Source organism: Microtus oregoni, unplaced genomic scaffold (assembly GCF_018167655.1).
Source record: "Microtus oregoni isolate MIOR12 unplaced genomic scaffold, Mior012 000044F_ref0000062, whole genome shotgun sequence".
In the NCBI taxonomy this organism is placed as follows: Eukaryota; Metazoa; Chordata; class Mammalia; order Rodentia; family Cricetidae; genus Microtus; species Microtus oregoni.
The window spans coordinates 6953846-6974247 of NW_024543218.1; the positions used below are offsets into that span (position 1 = coordinate 6953846).

At 39.7% G+C, this 20402-nt stretch overlaps 1 protein-coding gene and 1 pseudogene across 1 annotated transcript; both read right to left on the reverse strand.

Moving 5' to 3' along the window:
* LOC121434696 overlaps positions 1–4473 on the reverse strand; it is a 68234-nt pseudogene extending 63761 nt beyond the window's left edge.
* Positions 4473–16648, reverse strand: LOC121434697 (phosphoserine aminotransferase-like). Its single transcript, XM_041633610.1, has 2 exons — positions 16609–16648; positions 4473–5212 (listed from the first exon to the last, which is right to left on the reverse strand). Exons 1-2 carry the CDS (start codon positions 16646–16648, stop codon positions 4506–4508), a joined length of 747 nt encoding a protein of 248 aa, XP_041489544.1. The 3' UTR covers positions 4473–4505.
* Between the last annotated feature and the right edge of the window lie 3754 nt (positions 16649–20402).

Here is a 20402-nt window from a genome sequence, read left to right on the forward strand (position 1 = left end):
CTCCTCTGTTGCTTAGGGTCTTAGCTGAGGTCATCTTTTTGAATTCCTAAGAATTTCTCTACTGCCAGGTTTCTTGCTAGCTCCCAAATGTCTCAGTCAATCAAAATATATCTTCCTTTGCTCTCATCTCTGTCCTTCCTCCATCCAATTATCCTGTTCCCTCAAGTTCTCCTCCCACTCCCCTTCTACCCTCCTCTTCACCTTCCACCCTCCCTTCTCCCCCCACCCCCATGCTCCCAATTTTGTCAGGCGATTTTGTCTATTTCCCTTTACCAGGTAGATCTATGTATGTTTGTCTTAGGGTTCACCTTGTTACTTAGCTTCTTTAGGGTCATGGGCTATAGGCTTGTTATTCTTTGCTTGACAGCTAGTATCCACTTATGAGTGAGTATATACCAAGTTTACCTTTCTGGGTCTGGGTTACCTCACTCAGAATCTTTTTTTTTCCCTAGTTCCATCCGTTTGCATACAACTTTTAAGATGTCATTGCTTTTTGTGGCTGAGTTGTAATCCATTGTGTAAATGGAGCACATTTTCTTTATCCATTCTTCTGTTGAGGGGTATCTAGGTTGTTTCCAGGTTCTGACTATTACAAATAATGCTGCTATAAACATACTTGAACAAATGTCCTTGTAGTATGATTGAGCATCCTTTGGGTATATGTCCAAGAATGGTATTGCTAGGTTCTGAGGTAAATTGATTCCCAGTTTTCCAAGAAACCACCATACTGATTTCCAGGGTAATTATATAAGTTTGTATTCCCACCAGCAGTGGAGTAGTGTTCCCCTTACTCCACATCCTCTCCAGCATAAGCTATCTATTTAGTTCTGTACCCCATTTTGAATGGCATTGTTTGGAATTTTGATGTCTAATTTCTTTATATATTTTAGAGATTAGTCCTTTGTCTGATGTGGGGTTGATGAAGGTATTTTCCCATTCAGTAGGCTGCTTTTTTTGTTTTATTGACCGTATCCTTTGCTTTCCAGAAGCTTCTCAGTTTCAGGAGGTCGCATTTACTTATTTTTGCTCTCAGCGTCTGTGCTAATGGTGCTATATTTAGAAAGTGTGCCCAAGCACTGAAGGCTACTTCCTACTTTTGTTCTATCAGGTTTAGTGCAGTTGGATTTTTATTGAGGTCTTTAATCCATTTGGACTTGAGTTTTGTACATGGGGATAGATATAGATCTGTTTGCATTCTTGTACATGTTGACATCCAGTTATGCTAGCACCATTTGTTGAAGATGCTTTCTCTTTTTTATTCTATAATTTTAGCTTCTTTGTCAAAAATTAGGTGTTTGTTGACATTCTTGCTATCCATACCAGGAACACATTGGTAGCAAGTGTGACTAATGTTGGATTTCAATTAAATTTATGTCATCCACAAATGATTTATTTTTTTGTTATTCAGAAAAGTACCCAATAGCTACTATAAACAGTACAATCCAAGGTAGACTATTTGAATATTTGAATTATTTTAATTTTTTCAAGTAACTGAAACTAAATACTTCTTTTTAGGACTAACTGTACTTAAAAAATTCCAACCTTGTACTGTAAATATACAGCAATAATTAAATTATGAGGATAATTTGGTGTCTTTGTTAGCTGCCAAGTGGAAATACACAATACAAACATGAAAATAAAACATAATTTCAGTAAGCAAACATTCTTACATAATTGACATTTTCTTCATAAATCTGTGAAGGAAAATGTTAGCAGTGAGCACGGCAGATGTTAGCAGTGGACATCTCCAGGTGCTGGGATTACTGCTGACATTTTTTTGTTGTTGTTGTTTGCCTCTGTTATATTTTCAGTACTTTACAGATTCCAGAGAAACTATTAGCTTTACTAGCAGAATAATTGAACTTGTGTTTAAAGAAGGTATTTTATATGAGATAGGAGCATAGGACAGTAAAAGTTGAACATGAGAATACATCCACTGTCTGTCAACTCTGCTCATCTTTCTTAGAGAAGACATTAAGTGCCACATCATGAAGGTTTCATACAAAGTAAAGGTAGTTATGATAAATCACTACCATAAATAATAAGCCTAGACCAAGGCAATCCTTTTTGTGACAAGACAACTCTAATTGCTTTTAATTTCATGCTTTCACTTACAGTGCTTGCTAATTCTTGAATTTGTAATCTCTGGTGTTCTTAGTCATTAGTACAAATTAGCAGTGCTGTGCTATATGCTAATCAGCTGGCTGAAAAAAATCAGCTATGTGGAAAATACTGTAAATAACCTTTTTTCAACTCAATTAAGCAATGTTAGTGTATTACCCCAGGCTTTAAGGAACAAGTAATTGACTGAAGCTTTTAAAAACCTTTGGGTCTAATCTAGAAAACCTTGCACAGACAAAATTCCTACTTCCTTCAGCAGTAATCTTATACACCCAAGAGTATTAGCTTACACCCAGAGATGAAATACTATGTGGGCAAAAGGCGAGGAACACGGGCCAATATTTACTGATGCTGCTCATGCTATCATAATTCTTAATTCCCACAGTAAAGATAGAATTGAAATATGAAACGCAATCAAAGGCATGCCCTTCAGTAATTTCCTAGCTGCACGCTGCTGATGTATGCTAACTCAAGATACGCTGTTATTTTCAAGTGAGTATGTGATAAAATGATTTTAAGAAATTTCACATACCTCTGAACAGTCATGAACAGGAATGGATCAACACATGCAGTTAAAACCATCTCTTAATATTTTAATTCAGATATTAATTTCACTTGACTGTGGTATTTATTAATTTTTTAACACGAGATGTACTAGCATTCTGTAAACCATAGTTTCTTAAACTCTATTTGTAGGCTGGTGACAGTGGCCACAAAATTTTGGCAACTGTAAAAGTTTTTTGTTTTTTATGCAAACAGTAAACTTTTGCAAACAAAAACAAAATTAATTGTGTAGTGGGATGGGTTATAGCTCAGTGGGTAAATTTGAGCAAATGTGAAGAACCAGGTTCAGATCTTCAGAAGCCACACAGAAGGAAGACTTGCTAGCATGCCTCTGTAATCCCAGAACTCATTTGGTTGAATGGGAAGTAGAGACAGGAGAAATCTCCAGAGCTGCAGGGGCCAGCTAGCTCAGCATAGAAACAAGATGTCCCATCTCAAACAAGGTAGAAGATAGCAGGTAACATCTGAGGTTGTCTTCTGACTTCCACACATGCACTGGGGACACAGGCACGTACACTCACACATAAGCACACAAGTCACACATATGAGATCAAATATGTAATGAATTCAATGTGTTTGTGGCAATGCCTGCCCACGTTGCATCAAGTGATGCCATTGCAGCCTTGGTTCTGAACTATACCATTCACTTTATGTTGTGCATGGCATCACACCATGAAATGCCCGCTAATGCTAGATGCCGTCTTCAACACCCACGCTCATACTGAGGTCATAGTGTCTTATGAACTCCAGTAGAGATTACAGCTCTTATGGAAACACAATTGTACAATTAGAGAAAACTAAGACAGCATTCTTCTACCATTATTCTTTATTGTGTATCAAGTTAGTATGCCTTTAAATTGTATTGCTAGATTATCTAGTTTTTATTTTATTTTATTTTTAGACACTGCAGGACTTTAATGTTCTTCACATAGTCAACAGAAAACACTAACAACATATGAACGATGGGGAAAGACCTCAGCAAAAATCTGGAATGTACGGTATTGCCCTGATCAAACTACAAAACAGCCATGTAAACACAATTCACGGGGATGGGAGGGTAACTGAGTTTTGTTTAACAGCCTAACCGGAAAGCAAGCAAGCAACCATTTCTTCTACTTGTGGCCAGGATAAGAAAAGTGAATCATGGAACTTTTAGTTCTTTCTTAGAAAGCGACTTTAGAAGGGAGTCACTAAAGGGTGCAACTGCCCACAGCAGGGGACAGTCGTGCATAAAGTCATGAGCTGAACAAACACTAAAAGCATTGACAGAACTGTCTCATTAGAAATATAAAGGCATAGATATAAATCGTAAGGTATTAAAATCATACCCACTATATAAGTACTCATAGCGTATGTCACTTTTATCTTGTTATGAGAACAGCACAGATTCAAAATACTCACTGTTGACTTTAACCAAAAGCTGCAGAACCCAGAAAACTCACTGCTGTCAGATCCAGCACATGCACTCCAACCTCCTTGGGGTATGCTCCTGTGAACACAAAAATAACTAATCAATTCGGCAGAACAAAGTCCGAGGCTAGGACTGCGATCTGCCTAGGGAACGAAGCCAGGCTGGATTCGTTAGAAAAGCAACAGGAAAGCTTTGAAAGTGCCTTCAGTTCAAGTCAAAATGAAGGTGGCCATCAGCTGGGAGTCCCATCAGCTCTGCAGAGCCCTGGATGGTTAGGTGTTATTCTTTGAAGAAGAGTCTGTGTTAAGCATGCATTGGGGGAAATCCACATCTGTTAAGTTACTGTAGCCGATCTGAAGGTACTCTGAACGCCGCATGGTGCTCACAGACAGCTTGGAGCTGGTCACGCTCACAGCTGATGCATCTCCAAGAAGTTCTTCATGAAGGCAGCCAGCTTCTCAACATCTTCAATGGTGACAGCATTATACAGAGAGGCACGGATGCCTCCCACTGACCTGTGCCCCTTCAAGGAGATCATGTTGAGTTCCACTGCCTTATCAAGAAACTGCTTCTCTAAAGCTTCATCTCCTTTGGCATTGCCAATGCGAAATGGAATATTCATCCTGCTTCTATTCTGGCGCTCCACTGGACATACATAAAATCCTTGAGAATTGTCAATTATCTCATAAATCATTTGGGATTTGATGGAGCTGAGCTTCTCCATGGCTGCGGCTCCACCATTGTTCTTGATCCATTCCAGGACCGTGCCCATGACGTAGATGCTGAAACACGGAGGTGTGTTACACAAAGAGTTGTTGCCAGCCTGCAGTTTGTATTCAAGGACTGAAGGACACTCTCTGAGGGCGAACCCCAGCAGGTCATCACGGACGGTCACCACTGTCACCCTAGCAGAGCCAACATTCTTTTGAGCACCAGCAAAAATCACAGCAAACTTGGAAACGTCCACTGGCCTGGATAAGAAGTTTGAGGACATGTCACAGACCAGCACGGCTCCCTTGACGTCAGGTATGAAGTGGAACTCCACCCCGAGCACAGTCTCGTTTGCACAGAAGTACACGTAGGAGGCGTCCGGGTTGAGGTTCCAGGTGCTTGGGTCTGGAACTTTTTAAATGGACAAGTTAGCTATTCTACATGGGAAATTAGGTGGTGAATTTGGCTCTTCCATCCCATCTCTATTTCTGTTTAATAGGCAATTACAGAACAATTGAAAGTATTTACTTTTTTTCCCCTTTATCTTTGGGGCTAGATTGTCTTCTGTCGGGTGAGGACACCCCCGGTGGATAGATGCTGTGTCTAGGAATTCTCAGAAGAGAAGCTGCCCAACAGGAAGACAACATCACGTGTTCAGATGGATAGAACTTTGGTACCTCCACTTTTTTTAGGGGAAAGGAACAATCACAGATTGTGTTTAGTCACTGTTGTGGTTTGGATTGGTCTCCTTTTGGTGGTGCTGTTTGGTGAGGTTTGTGTGGCCTTGGTACAGCATAGATTTTGACATTAGACACCTCACACCACTTGCAGTTCATTTCTCTGCTTCTTGTTCCAGTCACCATGTCTGCCACGTGCTGCTGTGCTGGCCTGGTCATCATGGACTCTAATCTTTGGAAACCATAAACTGAAACAAACTCTTTTTTTATTTTTTATTGATTTTATTGAGCTCTACATTTTTCTCTTCTCCCTTCCTTGCCTCTCTTCTTCCCTTCCACCCTCTCCCATGGTCCCCATGCTCCCAATTTACTCAGGAGATCTCATCTTTTTCTACTTCCCATGTATACTAAATCTATGCATGTCTCTCTTAGGGTCCTCATTGTTGTCTAGGTTCTCTGGGATTGTGATATATAGCCTGGTTTTCTTTGCTTTATGTTTAAAAACCACTTATGAGTGAGTACATATGATAATTGTCTTCCTGAGTCTGGGTTACCACACTCAGTATGATGTTTTCTAGCTCCATCCATTTGCCTGCAAATTCCAAGATGTCATTCATTTTTTTCTGCTGTGTAATACTCCATTGTGTAAATGTACCACATTTTCCTTATCCATTCTTCAGTTGAGGGGCATTTAGGTTGTTTCCCGGTTCTGGCTTTGACAAACAATGCTGCTATGAACATAGTTGAGCACATGTCATTGTTGCACTGTTGAGCATCCTTTGAATATATACCCAAAAGTGGTATTACTGGGTCTTGAGGAAGGTTGTTTCCTAATTTTCTGAGAAATCACCATACTGATTTGCAAAGGGGCTGTACCAGCTTGCACTCCCACCAGCAATGCAGGAGTGTGAAACAAACTTTTCTAGAAGTTGCATCAGCCATGGTGTTTGATTAGAGCAACAGAGGAGGGAATAATACAGTCAGCCATCTTCAGTGACTCCCCCTCTTTAGAGGCAAGCAGGAGCAGGGAGGTGGGGCAGGTCAGAACAGCTGGGGATTATGATTACTTATCAATAACGAGGGACTTACTCAACAGAATGTACAGCATGTAGCCTCTGTGAAAACGCCTTAGAATGGGTTCAGAGGACTTCCAGGTGGGTGAAACAGTTTCTGGGAGGGTAGCACTCCTGAGTGTCACAGAACATCTGTGTCCCCATCTCCACTTGCATACCTTATGTATTCTTATATAGTTATTTGGCTGTTTATTGAGTGTTTTGGTCATAATATAGTGATAATAGTAAGCCAGTTACTATTCTGTGGCCCTTTGTAATAAAATGTTGAAAAGGAGTGAGGTGATATTGTGGGATCTTTAATTTGTAGCTAACACAGACAGAAGTATAGAAACCCAGGGACTCAACACTTGAGTAGCTAGTATCTGAAGTGGGGGCATCTGGGAATTTGAAGTCCCAGGGCAGTCTGATACTATTGCCAGTATTTTTCAAAAGAATTAAATTAAACTGTAGGACACCCAGTTACTGTTCATAGAATTGCACACTTGGCTGGGATGGAGAAACTCATAGTTGTGTTACAAGTAGATGCTAGTAAAGTCTTATGTTCCTGGGAATGAATAACAAAACACCAAAAGTTTACACGAGAAAGGCGGGGTAGTTAATGGACATTGTTCCAGGAGGGCCTATGAGGGCTCATATTTATTCCTATTAAAAATGTCTTTATTATCAGAGTGTATATGTGTGTGTCTGTTTGGTGATTGTGTGCGTGTGGGTTGTGTATGCCATGGTACACCTGTAGACAAAGGACCACTTTCCAGGAGCAGATTTCTTCTTCCACAGTGGGATCTGGGGATCAAACTTAGGCTGTGGGGTTTGCATGACAAGGGTTTTTTACTGGTCAAAATACCTTGCCTGCTCTGGAGTTATCATTTTTTGAAAACAAGACTTGATTCTTTTACGTTCTCATTCGTATTTGTACCACATACAGCAATAGCTCTTAACAATTATTACTCTGAGATACAAATAAGAATAAATGTTGATTTACAATATCACATTACTGAATTGTGATGGGGATGTTAAGGGTTGGAGTGAGGAATCTAAGTCCATGTACACAAAGATCTACTAATCTTCTATCTTATTCTTTCTCAGAGATCTGACAATTTCCTGCACAGAACTTACTCGTCTGCTAGCCCTATATACCCTTGTATACCATTGTACAACTCTTTCTTAGATCTTTTATGAGTAGAAAAAGAAAACTAACTAACTCTTTCCCCAAGTTTTCCTTAAAAGGTTACAAACTGGTTCAGGGACAAATCTTATCACTGTAAGGTATCTGTTGGAGTTTTGGTTTGCTATGTTTGTTCTTTATATTTGTAGGAATTGGGCTGGAGAGATGGCTCAGCCATTAAAGGCTAGGCTCACAACCAAAATATTTGTAGAAATTTTCTCTGTGTGGTTTGTAGATGTTCGTTTGTATTATGCAGTATAACAGAAAATGTAAGAGAAGAGAAGAGGGAGAGGGAGGCCCGTGAAGATAGTGAGCTAGAAATCAACTGTCTGCTTTCATGCTCTCATTACCCTTCTGTCTGTATGTGCACTTGAAGTAGTAAAGACTTTTATTCATTGGATAATTAGTTTTCACAATCAGTTCAGAGTGTCGGGTCAGAAAGCAGAGTCACTGATGTCTATGTCTTTCTGTGCTCCTATTGGACTATAAACTTCTAGAATGTCTTATTATCTTTTTTTTATAAAACAATAATCTTTTAAATTTAAAATTAAACCTGAATTAAGAGCATTTGTATATACACACTGCATTTCTAAGGGCAGTTGGCTTAGAGTATTCTCTCTCTCTCTCTCTCTCTCTCTCTCTCTGTGTGTGTGTGTGTGTGTGTGTGTGTGTGTGTGTGGGTGTGTCTGTGTGTGTAATATTATCTATTATCCTGAAGACTTACCTTCATACTTGATTCAGTATTTTGAAGAGAAGGTTTATGTATGAACTATTGCTTATTATTTGCTTTCAAATGTCAGGGGATCACTTCCTCCAGCAGATTTTGTTTGTTTTTGTTAATTATCCATTTCCTCTGGAGTTCTGTTTTCTTCCCACTGGTAAACCGATTCTTCTGGTCATGCCTGAGTTCAATGTTCGCTTTTCTACTTTAAGATAATTATGAGGAACCCGGTAATATATTTGCCTCTGAAAGCAGTTTAGGGAAGACATCCCAATCACAGCTGGATATTTGGGATCATGAAGGGCCACAAGGCATAGAATGAATGCCCAAACATAGCATTATGTATTCTTTGGCCTAATCAATTAATTGGTGTATAAATCTTGTTTTCCCAGTCTGAAAAAAAAAGAGAATCAGTTATAGTTATCAAATATATTTTTCAGAAAAACAAAACAGGACCAGGATAAGACATTTACTTCATTTAAAAATGAATTAAATTTTTGAAATTTAAGACATGAAATTCAAATATAGAAAAGAAGATCTGTGTAGGCCAATGACTGTTAAAGGATAATATTTCTCAGTAGAATATTTAACAGCATGAGGAGCCATTCTTGTCACATATGGGAGAAATGCAACTGACATCTAGTAAGAGGAAGTCACGGATGCTGAAACACTTCTATACTCTTTCAGATTTACCGAAGAACGCGGCAACACTACTGAGCTGCTCTGCAGGGACAGAAGCCCTGTGTACTTGGTGATTCTGATGCATCTTTGTTTAAGAGACACTGGTAGATGTGTCAGGTTTCTTCATTTGTTAGTGGCTAGCATGTGAAGTCAAGCTCTTTTCCACACTCTGAGTCTGGCTAGCCTCAAGACCTCTTTGTGTGGCACCCTCTCTCCAATCCTCTGGTCTCAAGAAGTTCTCTTTGAGAAGTGGTCTGTGTCTTCTGATCTTTTATGTTCTGAAGAGTTGGTGTGGGTCAACACTTGGTTTTAGTCTACTGCAGTTATTCTACTCTGTGCTTTGGCAGAAAGTGGTAACATCTCTTCCAATGCGACTGCTAAGTGGAGAGCTTTTCATCTTAGGATTTTTGAGGCTGTATCTCATGTCTTTTTGGCTATAAGTCTGTTGTAATCATTTGCTGTGAAGCTCCAAGTAATGGTTGGTTTTAGTCTACTACCTCATACTTGCCGAATAGATTACCCATAGGGCTTAGCTCAAATGGAAATCTACACTGTATACATGAATCAGTGTATATCTCAAGTGATGGTGTTTGGGCAGGAGTTTCACCATATCAGAAAATGTACACTACATTTTCCTTCTACATAGTACAGAAAGGGAGCATCTAAGTCCTGAGACCACGAGCTCAGGGTTTCCATGAGATTGTTTTGAAACTTGAGAGGAAAACAGTTCTCAAGAAAAATGAGTTGGGAAGTCTCATGGAGCTGGGTGATGATTGTGCACGCATTTAATCCCAGCACTCGGGAGGCAGAGGCAGGTGGATGTCTATGTGTTCAAGGCCAGTCTGGTCTACAGAGCAAGTTCCAGGACAGCAAAGTGTTACCCAGAGAAACCCTATCTTTAAAAACAAAACAAAATAAAAATAGCAAAAAAAAAAAGAAAGAAGTCTTGTGGCTTTCCCACCCATCCATTCCCCTTTATGTATTCAAACCCTCCTTCCAGTGTTTGAAAAGCCAGCTTTTGCATGAGTCTTTATGACAGAGTGAAAGAATGCAAATCTTATAATTAAGAACCTGCTCTTCATTGTTAGCCTGCAAATCATACAATAAAATAAACCTGGCAGACATGGCCAAATGTTCTTACTCAATTAATTCGGAAACATATTATTCATCTGTTGTGGCCTGCCATTGCAGCTGACGGTTCTCCTCTCTCGAGTTCTATTAAGGGTTTCTGGCACGTGCTACTGCCAAAGGGGTTGAAAACCTGAACATAAAGCGATTGTTTCAAATTCAGAGGAGAGGTGAGCCGTGTAACCACCTGTAGTTTTCCTCTTGAATTGCCTCTTTATTTTCATGAGAACTAGAGACTTCTATTAAGTCAGTACAAAATATATTTCACATTGTGTGCGTGACTGCTTTGCATTTTGTTTTATTTTAGTTTTTCTTTTCTGTTCTCTCTCCCTTTTTCTTTGAAGAATCTCACTAAAATAACCCAGATTGACCTTGAACTAATGACCCTTCTGCTTCAGCCTCCTGAGTTCTGGGAATAGAGGAATACATCACCCTGCCAAACTTCTACTGTTTTCTCAGGAAATGACTCCGGCTTCAAAGGCCTTAGCACTGCTATGAAGGAACCACACACAGTCCCCCAAATGAACATGAAAATAAGCTCACATTCTAACCTGCTCGTGTCTCTTCACTCAAGGTCAGACCGACAGAGTCAGAGATGATCAGACTGGTCATGGTTCTACTCTTTTGCTGTTCTTGAATCAGGAAACAACAGAAATCTGGACTTTATTTGCCTTTAATCTAGTTTAGTGACATAAACTGGGGGAGTGTTGTCACATTTTATTAGGAGAGGATGTCACTTTTTGTAAGGGTTAGTTTTAGCTATCAACCTGGTACAACCTGGACTAAACCTGGAACTTGGATGAGGGGCTGCTTAGATCAGGTCGGTCTGTAGGCATGGCTATGGGAGACTTTTCCTCGAAGTGGGAGTTCCCACCCTCAGTGCCTGAGTTGGGCACTGAATTATATGAGTGGAAAAAAGTGAGTTGAGCAAGCTCTCGATGTGACTGTCTTTGAGTTTCTGCCTTGACTTTTCCACAGAGATGGACTATGACCTGGAATTGGAAGCCAAGTAAATCCTTCCTCACCTAAGTTGCTTTTGGTTTGGGTATTTTGTTTCAGCAACAAAAATGGAACTGGAAACCCTCCCTCTTTAGACTAGCTACAATGTGGCCTCTTAACCTTAGATAGCAGAATCGGATTGTATCCTTAGAGAGTGGCTGAATTTCCATGTTACTGGAATCACAAAGGGCAACGAAGAAAACATTGGAGACACTTTCCTTCAAAGCAGTGACTGTCCCGTAAACAGGGATTGTTCAAAGTGACATTTATGCAGGTGACTTGGTTTGGGTGTGGGTTTATTAGGTGAAAACACTTGTTTCTCTAAATCTTCATGGTTTTGTTTTGGTTTTTTGTTTTGTTGTTTGGTTTCAGAAAGGAGACTGGATGGTTATAGCCCTTCCTGAGGGTGTTTCTATGAACACACATGTACCACTTACTTATCCATGAGTGCAGTGACATTCTGGTGATGGTGTGGAGTATGTGTCTAAGAGTAGGCAAGAGTGAATCAGTGGGGTGAGTCCTTGAGACATTTATCAAATGCTCTAACGTCAGCCTTCCCTTTTTGGAGCCTCTGCCTTGAATACTGTATTGTCCTTGGCCATTAATCATTTCTCAATTCAAATGCTAATTACCTTCCAAACAGGCTTCTCTGGGAAAGGTACCTATCTCTCCTCCACTGCCTTTATACTCATCAGACAATGCAGGGTGTTTTTTTTTTTTTTGCATGGTTATGTGCAAATACAAGATACATTAATGTACTGGTGTAAACTCCAGCTTCTACTTCTAAAATCCCAAGAAAAAGTAAAAAAGAGAAGGTAAATATGACACTTTGGTAATATGATTTTAAACTGTGTCTCTCACATTGTGTGAACTCAGAACTTTGTATTGCGAATGGATAGGTGTGTAAGCAAAGGACACAAAAACTGTGATGGTTTTCAGGAATAAATAGAAACAAGAGCAAAATCATTTCTTCCTCTAAAATAAAATTATTCATATGGTACCCCATATACAATCCAAAAAGGAAATTTTAGAATTGGATTTGACCCTGGTATTCACCTCAAACAGAACAAGAAAAATCTCATGAATGTTATGTCTCTGCTTCGTTGCCACAGGTTATGTAAAATCAGATCAACTTCAATTGCTCCTTCCTCAGACTGTTGCCAGCCAGGGTAGATGCTCTCATTGCCACATTTAGCTAGACTTGAATCTCCTCATCCTAATTTCCAAAGCTGAACACCTCAACTCTCATGGAACTGTTGGAATATTGTTTGTCTTTTAAAGCCATCTAACTGTTGTCTCCATGTACCGGACACCTTGGAGAACTCAACAAATTAGGTGACTTAGAAAATTCGAGACCATATATTTCAAAAGGACTACGAGCTCAATTTTTCAAATCAATTCCACCTTCCTACATCACTGAACTTGGGTGTGTTGTCTTCATGCTTAGAAAGAGAGACACTGGAATGTGAAGCCCAAGTCTGTAGATTTGGTGTTCGAGTCTGAATTCTACTCCACCACGTTGGCTGTGTGACCTTGCACAACTTCACGAAATTTTCTGCGTCTCATTTTCTCCATTTGTAAAATGGAGGTAGCAAAGGCACAAATACAGGTGACGATTATATTACATGGGTCAATCTGTGTAACATGCTTGGAAGAGTCCCGGCAGGCAGTAAACACTCAAAAGTGCTAGTTGCTTTTTATTGTCCATGTGTCCCCCTAAGTCTTAAGTAATTCTTCAAGAGAGGACTATACAGCTCCATGTGACAGCAGTGACTCCCTCTCCATGGTACCATAGCTTTCCAGTGAAGCAGGGTCCAGGCACAGTTGCCAAAAGGAACCACAAGTCCAGGAAACCTCAGTGGTGATTAGTCAACCAACTTGTAGAGAGCCCAGCTCTAGAAGCTCTTGAACTTCCCATCGGTACACACGGGGTGCGTCACTCTGCTTAATGTACTTTTTGAGAAGGTGGGAAGGAAGTTAAAGTATAGCAGAAGAAAGGTTCCTTTTCTCTGCGTCCAGAGAATATTAGTTCAATAGCTTATTGTTGTCAGGCCTGTGATCCTGATTGCTAGGAATGTTTCCTCATTTTCTGCTGTTTCTTTGTCTACTTACTCTGGTTTGAAAAAGACAAAACAAAATCTCAGAATTCTCTTTCTTCTATCCTCTTACATTGAGTTTTCCTCCCCCTTCTAAAGTCTTGTCCTCTAGACTTTACAGATTCCAGGTACAAGGAAGTCTGGGAAAATAGGAAATAGGGTTTTCAAAATTGATCATGATTTTTTGCTTGGGACAGGGTGTTATTAATTGTGACCAATCCCCAACCCCATCCTCCACTCCCCTTTCTTTCTTTTATAATGTTCAGTAACTTCTACACACATCCATTTTTATTCACCACTGCTTTAATTATTTATTAGTTCTTCGAGAATTTTTTACAACGTGTTCTGATCATATTCACCCATCCCTAGCTCGTCTCAAATTTGCCCCCCTACTCACCCAACTTTGTATCATCCTTAATCTTATTTTTTTCCTTACAAGCATCAACTCAGTTTTTCCTCCTCATATATGTGTGGCTTTCCACTGAAACATGGTCAACTTACCAGGGACTACACTCTTAAGAAAAGCTTCCTTTCCTTCTTCCAATGGCCTGATAATAAAGCCAGGTATATGGGTTTCAGTCTGTGGAGTGGACGTAAATCTAGTAAGAATGCATTGGTTGGTTACTCCAACGATGTTTGGTCCCTACGGCACCAGTGGGCACTATCTTTCCAAGTTATCTTTTATTGTAGGCCACATACTTGACAGCTATGTAATATTAATGGCTATTTAAATAGTGGTGTGCATATGAACTTTCAGGATTATTGAAGCTAGTCAATAGAATGAAGCTAGCAGGTCACTAAGAGTGTGATATTTCCATGTTGTATGACTCAAGTACATGATGTCTTAAGCAAAAGGGTCTTATCACCATGTTCTGGAGGGTAGCCAATAGCATTGGTCATAGCCTGTAATGAATGGCAGGCAATGTTTCGGGTCTATGGGGTCTTACTGACCATTGACTCTAAAAGGGGTGATTCGCTTTCCCTATTTCTCTATATCTATCTATCTATCTATCTATCTATCTATCTATCTATCTATCATCTATCTATCTATCTATCTATCTATCTATCTATCTATCTATCTAATACATACATACTTGCACACATAGAGTGTGTACGTGTGTATTTGTATGTGTGTGCATGTGAGAGAGAGAGAGAGAGAGAGAGAGAGAGAGAGAGAGAGAGAGATCTTCTACATCTTCTACAGTATTAGGTTTCCATATGACTTTTTGAAAGGTTTTTATTTTACTGCCAGCTTCAGCAGAGTGTATTTGTTTTCTTTTCAGTAATGAGATTAAACCTAGGATTTTAAGAATGCTGGACAAATGCTCTACCACTGAGTTATATCCCTAGTCCCTACAGCCAATATTTTTATGTGAAGTGCCATAAGCAAGGCAACTTACAGAGAGAAGGTTGTGTTTGAGCTGAGGGCTCCAGAGACGTAAGAGTCCACTATCATCGAGGTGGAAATCATGGCAGCAGCAGGCATAGTACCCACAGTAGCAAGTGATGGTCCACGCCTTAAACTATATTCATGAAGGAGAGAGAGAGAGAGAGAGAGAGAGAAAGAGAGAGAGAGAACTGTGCATGTCACAAATCTTTTAGATTCTCAAAGCCCACCTCCTGTTACACACTTCCTTCAACAAGGCCAACCTGCTGAGCCTCCCAAACAGTTGCCACCAATTGGACTCAAGTCTTCAAATTCCTGATTGTATGCAGAACAGCTCATTCAAATGACTAGCACCCCCACTGTGTGTGTGCATGGGTGTGCATGTACTGTGGCACACGCGTAGCAGTCAAAGGATGCTTTCCGGAGTGGATTCTTGCTTTCTATCTTGTTAGAGATAGGTTCTTTTGTGGCTGCCATGTTATGCACTGCAGGCTAGCTGGCCCCTGAGCTTCTGGGTGGTTCTTCTATTTCTACCTCCTGTTGTAATAGCAGTAATATGATGTTGTCCTCTTTGTACTCTTTTGGGGGGCCTGCCACCCAGCTCCCAAATCAATCACACACGGAGACTTATTCTTATTTATAAATAGTCATCCTTAGCTTGGCTTGTTTCTTGTCTGCTTTTCTTAAGTAATATTATCCTGTTTATGCTTTGGCCTCTGTGTTTTTCCCATTCTCTTACTTCTTTAACTTTTACTCCGTGTATTGCTGTGTAGCTGGGTGGCTGACCTCTGATGTCCTCCTCCTTTTCAGGCTTCTATTCTGAACCCCTTCTCCCAGTTTTCTCCTTCTATCTATTCTCTCTGCCTGCCAGCGCCACCTATTTTTTCTCCTACCTCACTTTGGCCATTCATATCTTTAGCTCATCAGGTGTTCAAGACAGGCATCACAGCTTCACAGAGTTAAACAAGTAAAACACAAATAAAAATCACACACCTTAAAATAATATTTCCAATAACCTCCCATCTCAGGAGTCATGGGATTATACACATGTGCTAATGCATATGGCTTTTTACTTGCGTTTTGGGGCCTAACTCAAATCATTAGGCTTGCGTGCCTACAGCTTTTACTCAGCGAGCCGTCTCCCTGAAAAGCAGTTTTTGCAGTGGAATAAACCTGGTGTGTGGGAGAGATGTCACTCTGAGATTATCTGATGTCATGCTAATGCTACATCCAGAGTTCTGTAATCATTGTATTAGCCCTGGAGGCATTCTGACTGCCCAGCACCTATTGAGAGAGCGAGATGTGATTTGTTAGACTCGTTAATGGAGAGAACACTCTCTGCAGTCTTCTTATGAACGTTCTGAACTGAGAATTGCTTGTCATAACAAGTGACCCACAGTTCCTGTGATGCCTGGCCTCTCTCTGCTGTGCTCACAGATGATTTCCTCTCCGCATATGTTCTAGGAATGCCATCTTGATCTTTGTGTCCTTCTCCTGGGATTCTTTTTTTTTTCTGCCAGTTTATGATAACTCTTAGTAAAGTGTATGTCTGGCAGGATGGATGACCTTGGACCCACCTTGACTTGTGACAATTACTCTTATAAAATGCATTCTTTCCAGGACTGCTCATGTTCAAGCATTGTGTCTCTCTCCTGCATGAGATGTTCACAGTTCCCTGGGGATGCTATGGCAAGCCTTCTACGCCAGTTTCACTTACACCTGGTTTTGGGGTTTAATTATGTCATCTGCTCATGTGTCAAATGACTATTGTTGCAGCAGGGATGCTGCTGCCATGCTCATTAAGGGAGTGCTAACGGACTCTCACCAGAGTGACCTCGTTAGCCTGGAGACAGCCAGGGATTCTGTTTACTTACCGCACTGTTTAGGCAGTGGTAACCCGGGCTCCACAACCATGGCGGGGATGGTATCACATGGTGCTCCAGCACGTTCTGGTTTGGACTGTGGAAGAATCTACTTTCTTAATGCCCACTCCACCTCACACTAATACTTTAAGTAGAGATTCTTCAGTTTCCAAACCTGCAGCACAGAAAGGGGAGATCATTCTGCAAACCCAGTGACACCTGGCACCTCACTGTGTTATCTGGTCTCTTCTCAAGCTCCCAGATTCCAGGCAAGACAGCTTTGAAAACCTTAAGGCCTCCTAACAGTAGAGGTAAAGATAATTTTATTTTATAAAAGACCAGATAGTAGATATTTTAAACTTTTCTGACCCCATGTTTCCAGTCAAAAAATATTCAACTTCATGTGGTAGCATTGAGAACATCCATCAGCCACATGCAAATGAAGGATTGGGCTGTGTTCCTTAAACATGCCCTTTGGCACCCCAAATTTGAATTTCATGTGCCACAAAATTCTTCTTTTATGATCATTGAAGTATTCTAAGGGATTATACAAAACAGTGGGTTTGTTTGGTACAGAGGTTGCAGTTTCGACACTTTCTTCAAACCATCTCTTTCTATTTGAATCTTCTACAGTGATGGAAATGTTGTAAAACATTGATTCCTTGCAAAATCCCTGATGTAACTGATGAACTGCATTTTCCATTTTAACTAACTGAACTTTAAATTTAATTTTAAATAGACACTTGTAACTGGTGGTTGCCGAATCAGATACTTACAGCACCACTGCTTCAGAATTCTCAGGTTTTGTGTTTTATAGATGAGAATTATAAATTCTTGGGAGGGACAGTGTGGCTGGACCCATTAGGGAGAGAGTCTGTAGTAGAAACTGGACTTCCAGGAACTGCATTGATTGGAACTGAGTTGGGGAACTTCCTGTAAGAAAGGGAACCACCATCCCACCTGACAAGGCTCACCACAGTTTCATAAATCACTGTATTTAATAAAGGTACCCCTAATGTAAAGGAGAGAAGGGACTCCAAGTGTCACTAGAGAAGGATAGAAATTCTGGGAGTGCACCTCTTTTCTGTGTTTTTAAGTTCTCAGTACAATACTGCTTTGTGTCACCTCGGATCTGTCAGAGACCACAGTTGTTCACTTGTTCTTTTCAAATACACTGTGAGCGGGGCCAGTCAGCAAGCACTGCTGAGCATCTACTGTGTCCTAGGCATGATGCTCAATTCCTTTGCAGGTAGTTTCATATTTATATTTCTATTGAAATTTATTACTCTGGGTATTGCTTTGCAAAGAATTCAAATGAAACTAAATGTTCTTCTCACAAAAATAATATGAATTGTGATTCTGTTACAGAAGAATCTTTGAGGTCAAATTATAAAAGTCCCCCAAACCTTACTTTGTATTGATATCTGAAGTTTATTAACAGTCATTACACTGGCCAAATAAATTAACAGTATGTGTGATGGCTTAGGCTTCATGTCTTTCTTGGACTTATTCAGAGCATTGTATCTTCTCTGGAAACTTCTTTGTCTGGGTTGGAAAAGAATGAGAAATCAAGCAAAACCCTGCTGAAGAGGTGAAGTGATGTTTCATGTAAGATGCAAATGGTAGAAAAGTACTATTTGAAAAGGTTTTGAGAAAGAGGTTTTTAACCACAACAACCATGTGAATGCAAAAGTGGATGAGCTCTCACAAGCAGGAAAAGTGGCCAAAGGAGTCTGGAGTGTCATGTAGCAGGAGGCCCAGGGTGTGAATCCAGTTCACAAATTAACTCTCTCAGACCCAAGAAGGTCACTAGTGTTAACACTTCATAAACACAGGTTACATCACCAAGGTGGAGGAATCAATCACTTTTTTTCCGTGCTTCAGTTGAAAGTGGATTATCAGACAATGGACATACAATCAACTTAAATAAACGAAGTAATTCCTCAACATAATTAAGGCTATACATATATAACAAACTCACACCCAACATTTCTCCAAAATGGAGAAAAAGTTGATGCAATTCTATAAAGTCATAAACAAGACAGATCTTACCACCATCCTCATGCTTTTTCCTTTTCAGTGTAGTTCTGGAAACAGTAGCGAGAGTAATAAGTCAAGAAAAGAAATTTAAGGGATATAAATAGGAAAATAAGCTAAATTATCCCTATTGGTGGGTAATATAATACTGCACACAAGAGATCCCCAAAATTCCATTGGAGAACTTCTAGAAATAATAGCAATTTCAGCAAAGGAATAGCGAACAAAATTAACTTGCAAAAGTCAGTAGCCTTTCTGTATATTAATAAGCAGACAGACACACACACACAGGGAGGGGGGGGAAGGAGAGAGAGACACATTGCAGACACACTCTATTTTTAATTTATAAGACAAGTATTGTGTAATAGATCTAACCAAGGAATGAATGACATCTATAATGAAAACTTCAAATCTCTAAAATAAGAGGTTGAGAAAGACGCTAGAAAGTGGAAAGACATCCCATGTCCATTGATTAGTAGAACTGATAATGTGTAAATGACCATCTTTCCAAAAGTCATTTATAGAGTCTATACAGTCCCAGACAAAATACCTACAGCATTCTTAATGCAAATGGAATAAAAATACTGAAATTCTTACACAATCAGAAAAGACCCTGGATAGTCTAAGCAATCCTGAGCTAGTTGAGTGGAGGATGGCTATTCCAAACTTAGGTTACATTAGAGAGCCATAAGAACAATGAGGCGATGACACAGGACAGACATGTAAATTAGTGGAATAAGATAGAAGACCCAGACACAAACAGTCATAGTTACAGCCATCTGATGTTTTAGAAGGAGGCAGAAACCATGCACAAGAGAAAAGACAGCATCTTTAACCTAGGCTGCTAAGAAATCTGGGTGTCTACATGCAGAAGAATGGAATTTGGCTAGGATATACCACCCTGTAAACACATTAGAGCCAAGTAGATCAAAGACCTTAATTTGAAACCTGAAACACTAAATCTACTAGATGAATGCCTATGCATTATACTACAGAATGTAATAAAAAAGGACTTCACTTGCCCGGGAATTAAGGCCAACAATTGGCAACTGGAACTTCATAAAACTAAACATTTCTGTACAGTTAAGTGTATAATCAATCAAGTGAGGAATAAATCTTCAGCATGGGAGAAAATCTTTTCCATCTAGACATCTGACAAAAGATTAATATCAAGAATATAAAAACAGTGCCAAAGAAACAAATGACCCAATTAAAAAATGGGCTAGGAAGCTTAACAGAAAATTCTTAAGAAAAGAAACAAAAATGAGTAAGAAATGCTTCAAAAATATTCTCAATCCTTATCAATTAGAAAATATTAAAAAATAATAAAAGGTAACTTTAGACTTTCCTATGACTTTGATCAAAATTGCTAAGGATAACTGACAATGAAACAGGAATTCTCACTCAGTGCTGGTGGGAAAGCTAATAGTTAGACACTCTAGAAACCAGTATGAATAATAATAATAATAATAAACAAAGAATAAATCTAGCATATGTTCCAGCCATGTCACTGCTTGGCATACACCCAAAGGACTCAACATCATACTCTATAGGTGCTTGCTCAACAGGGGTCATAGCTGCTCTATTTACAGTAGCAAGCAAGGAGATTAGAAACAACCTAAATGTCCTTTAACATATGGATAATGAAAATATATCTATACATAATGGAGTACCACTTAGCTGTAAAGAGATATGAAATTTACAAATAATTAATGGATTGGGAAAGGATTGCATTGAATGAGGTCACCTGAACCCAGAAAGACAAACGT

Excerpts from the sequence above, each read along its gene's own strand:
- LOC121434697 (XM_041633610.1), bottom strand. The coding sequence starts at position 16,648 with ATGGTTGTGGAGCCCGGGTTACCACTGCCTAAACAGTGCG. Across the intron at positions 5,213-16,608 it reads ACCACTGCCTAAACAGTGCG|ACCCAAGCACCTGGAACCTC; the intron begins GTAAGTAAACAG and ends AAAAAGTTCCAG.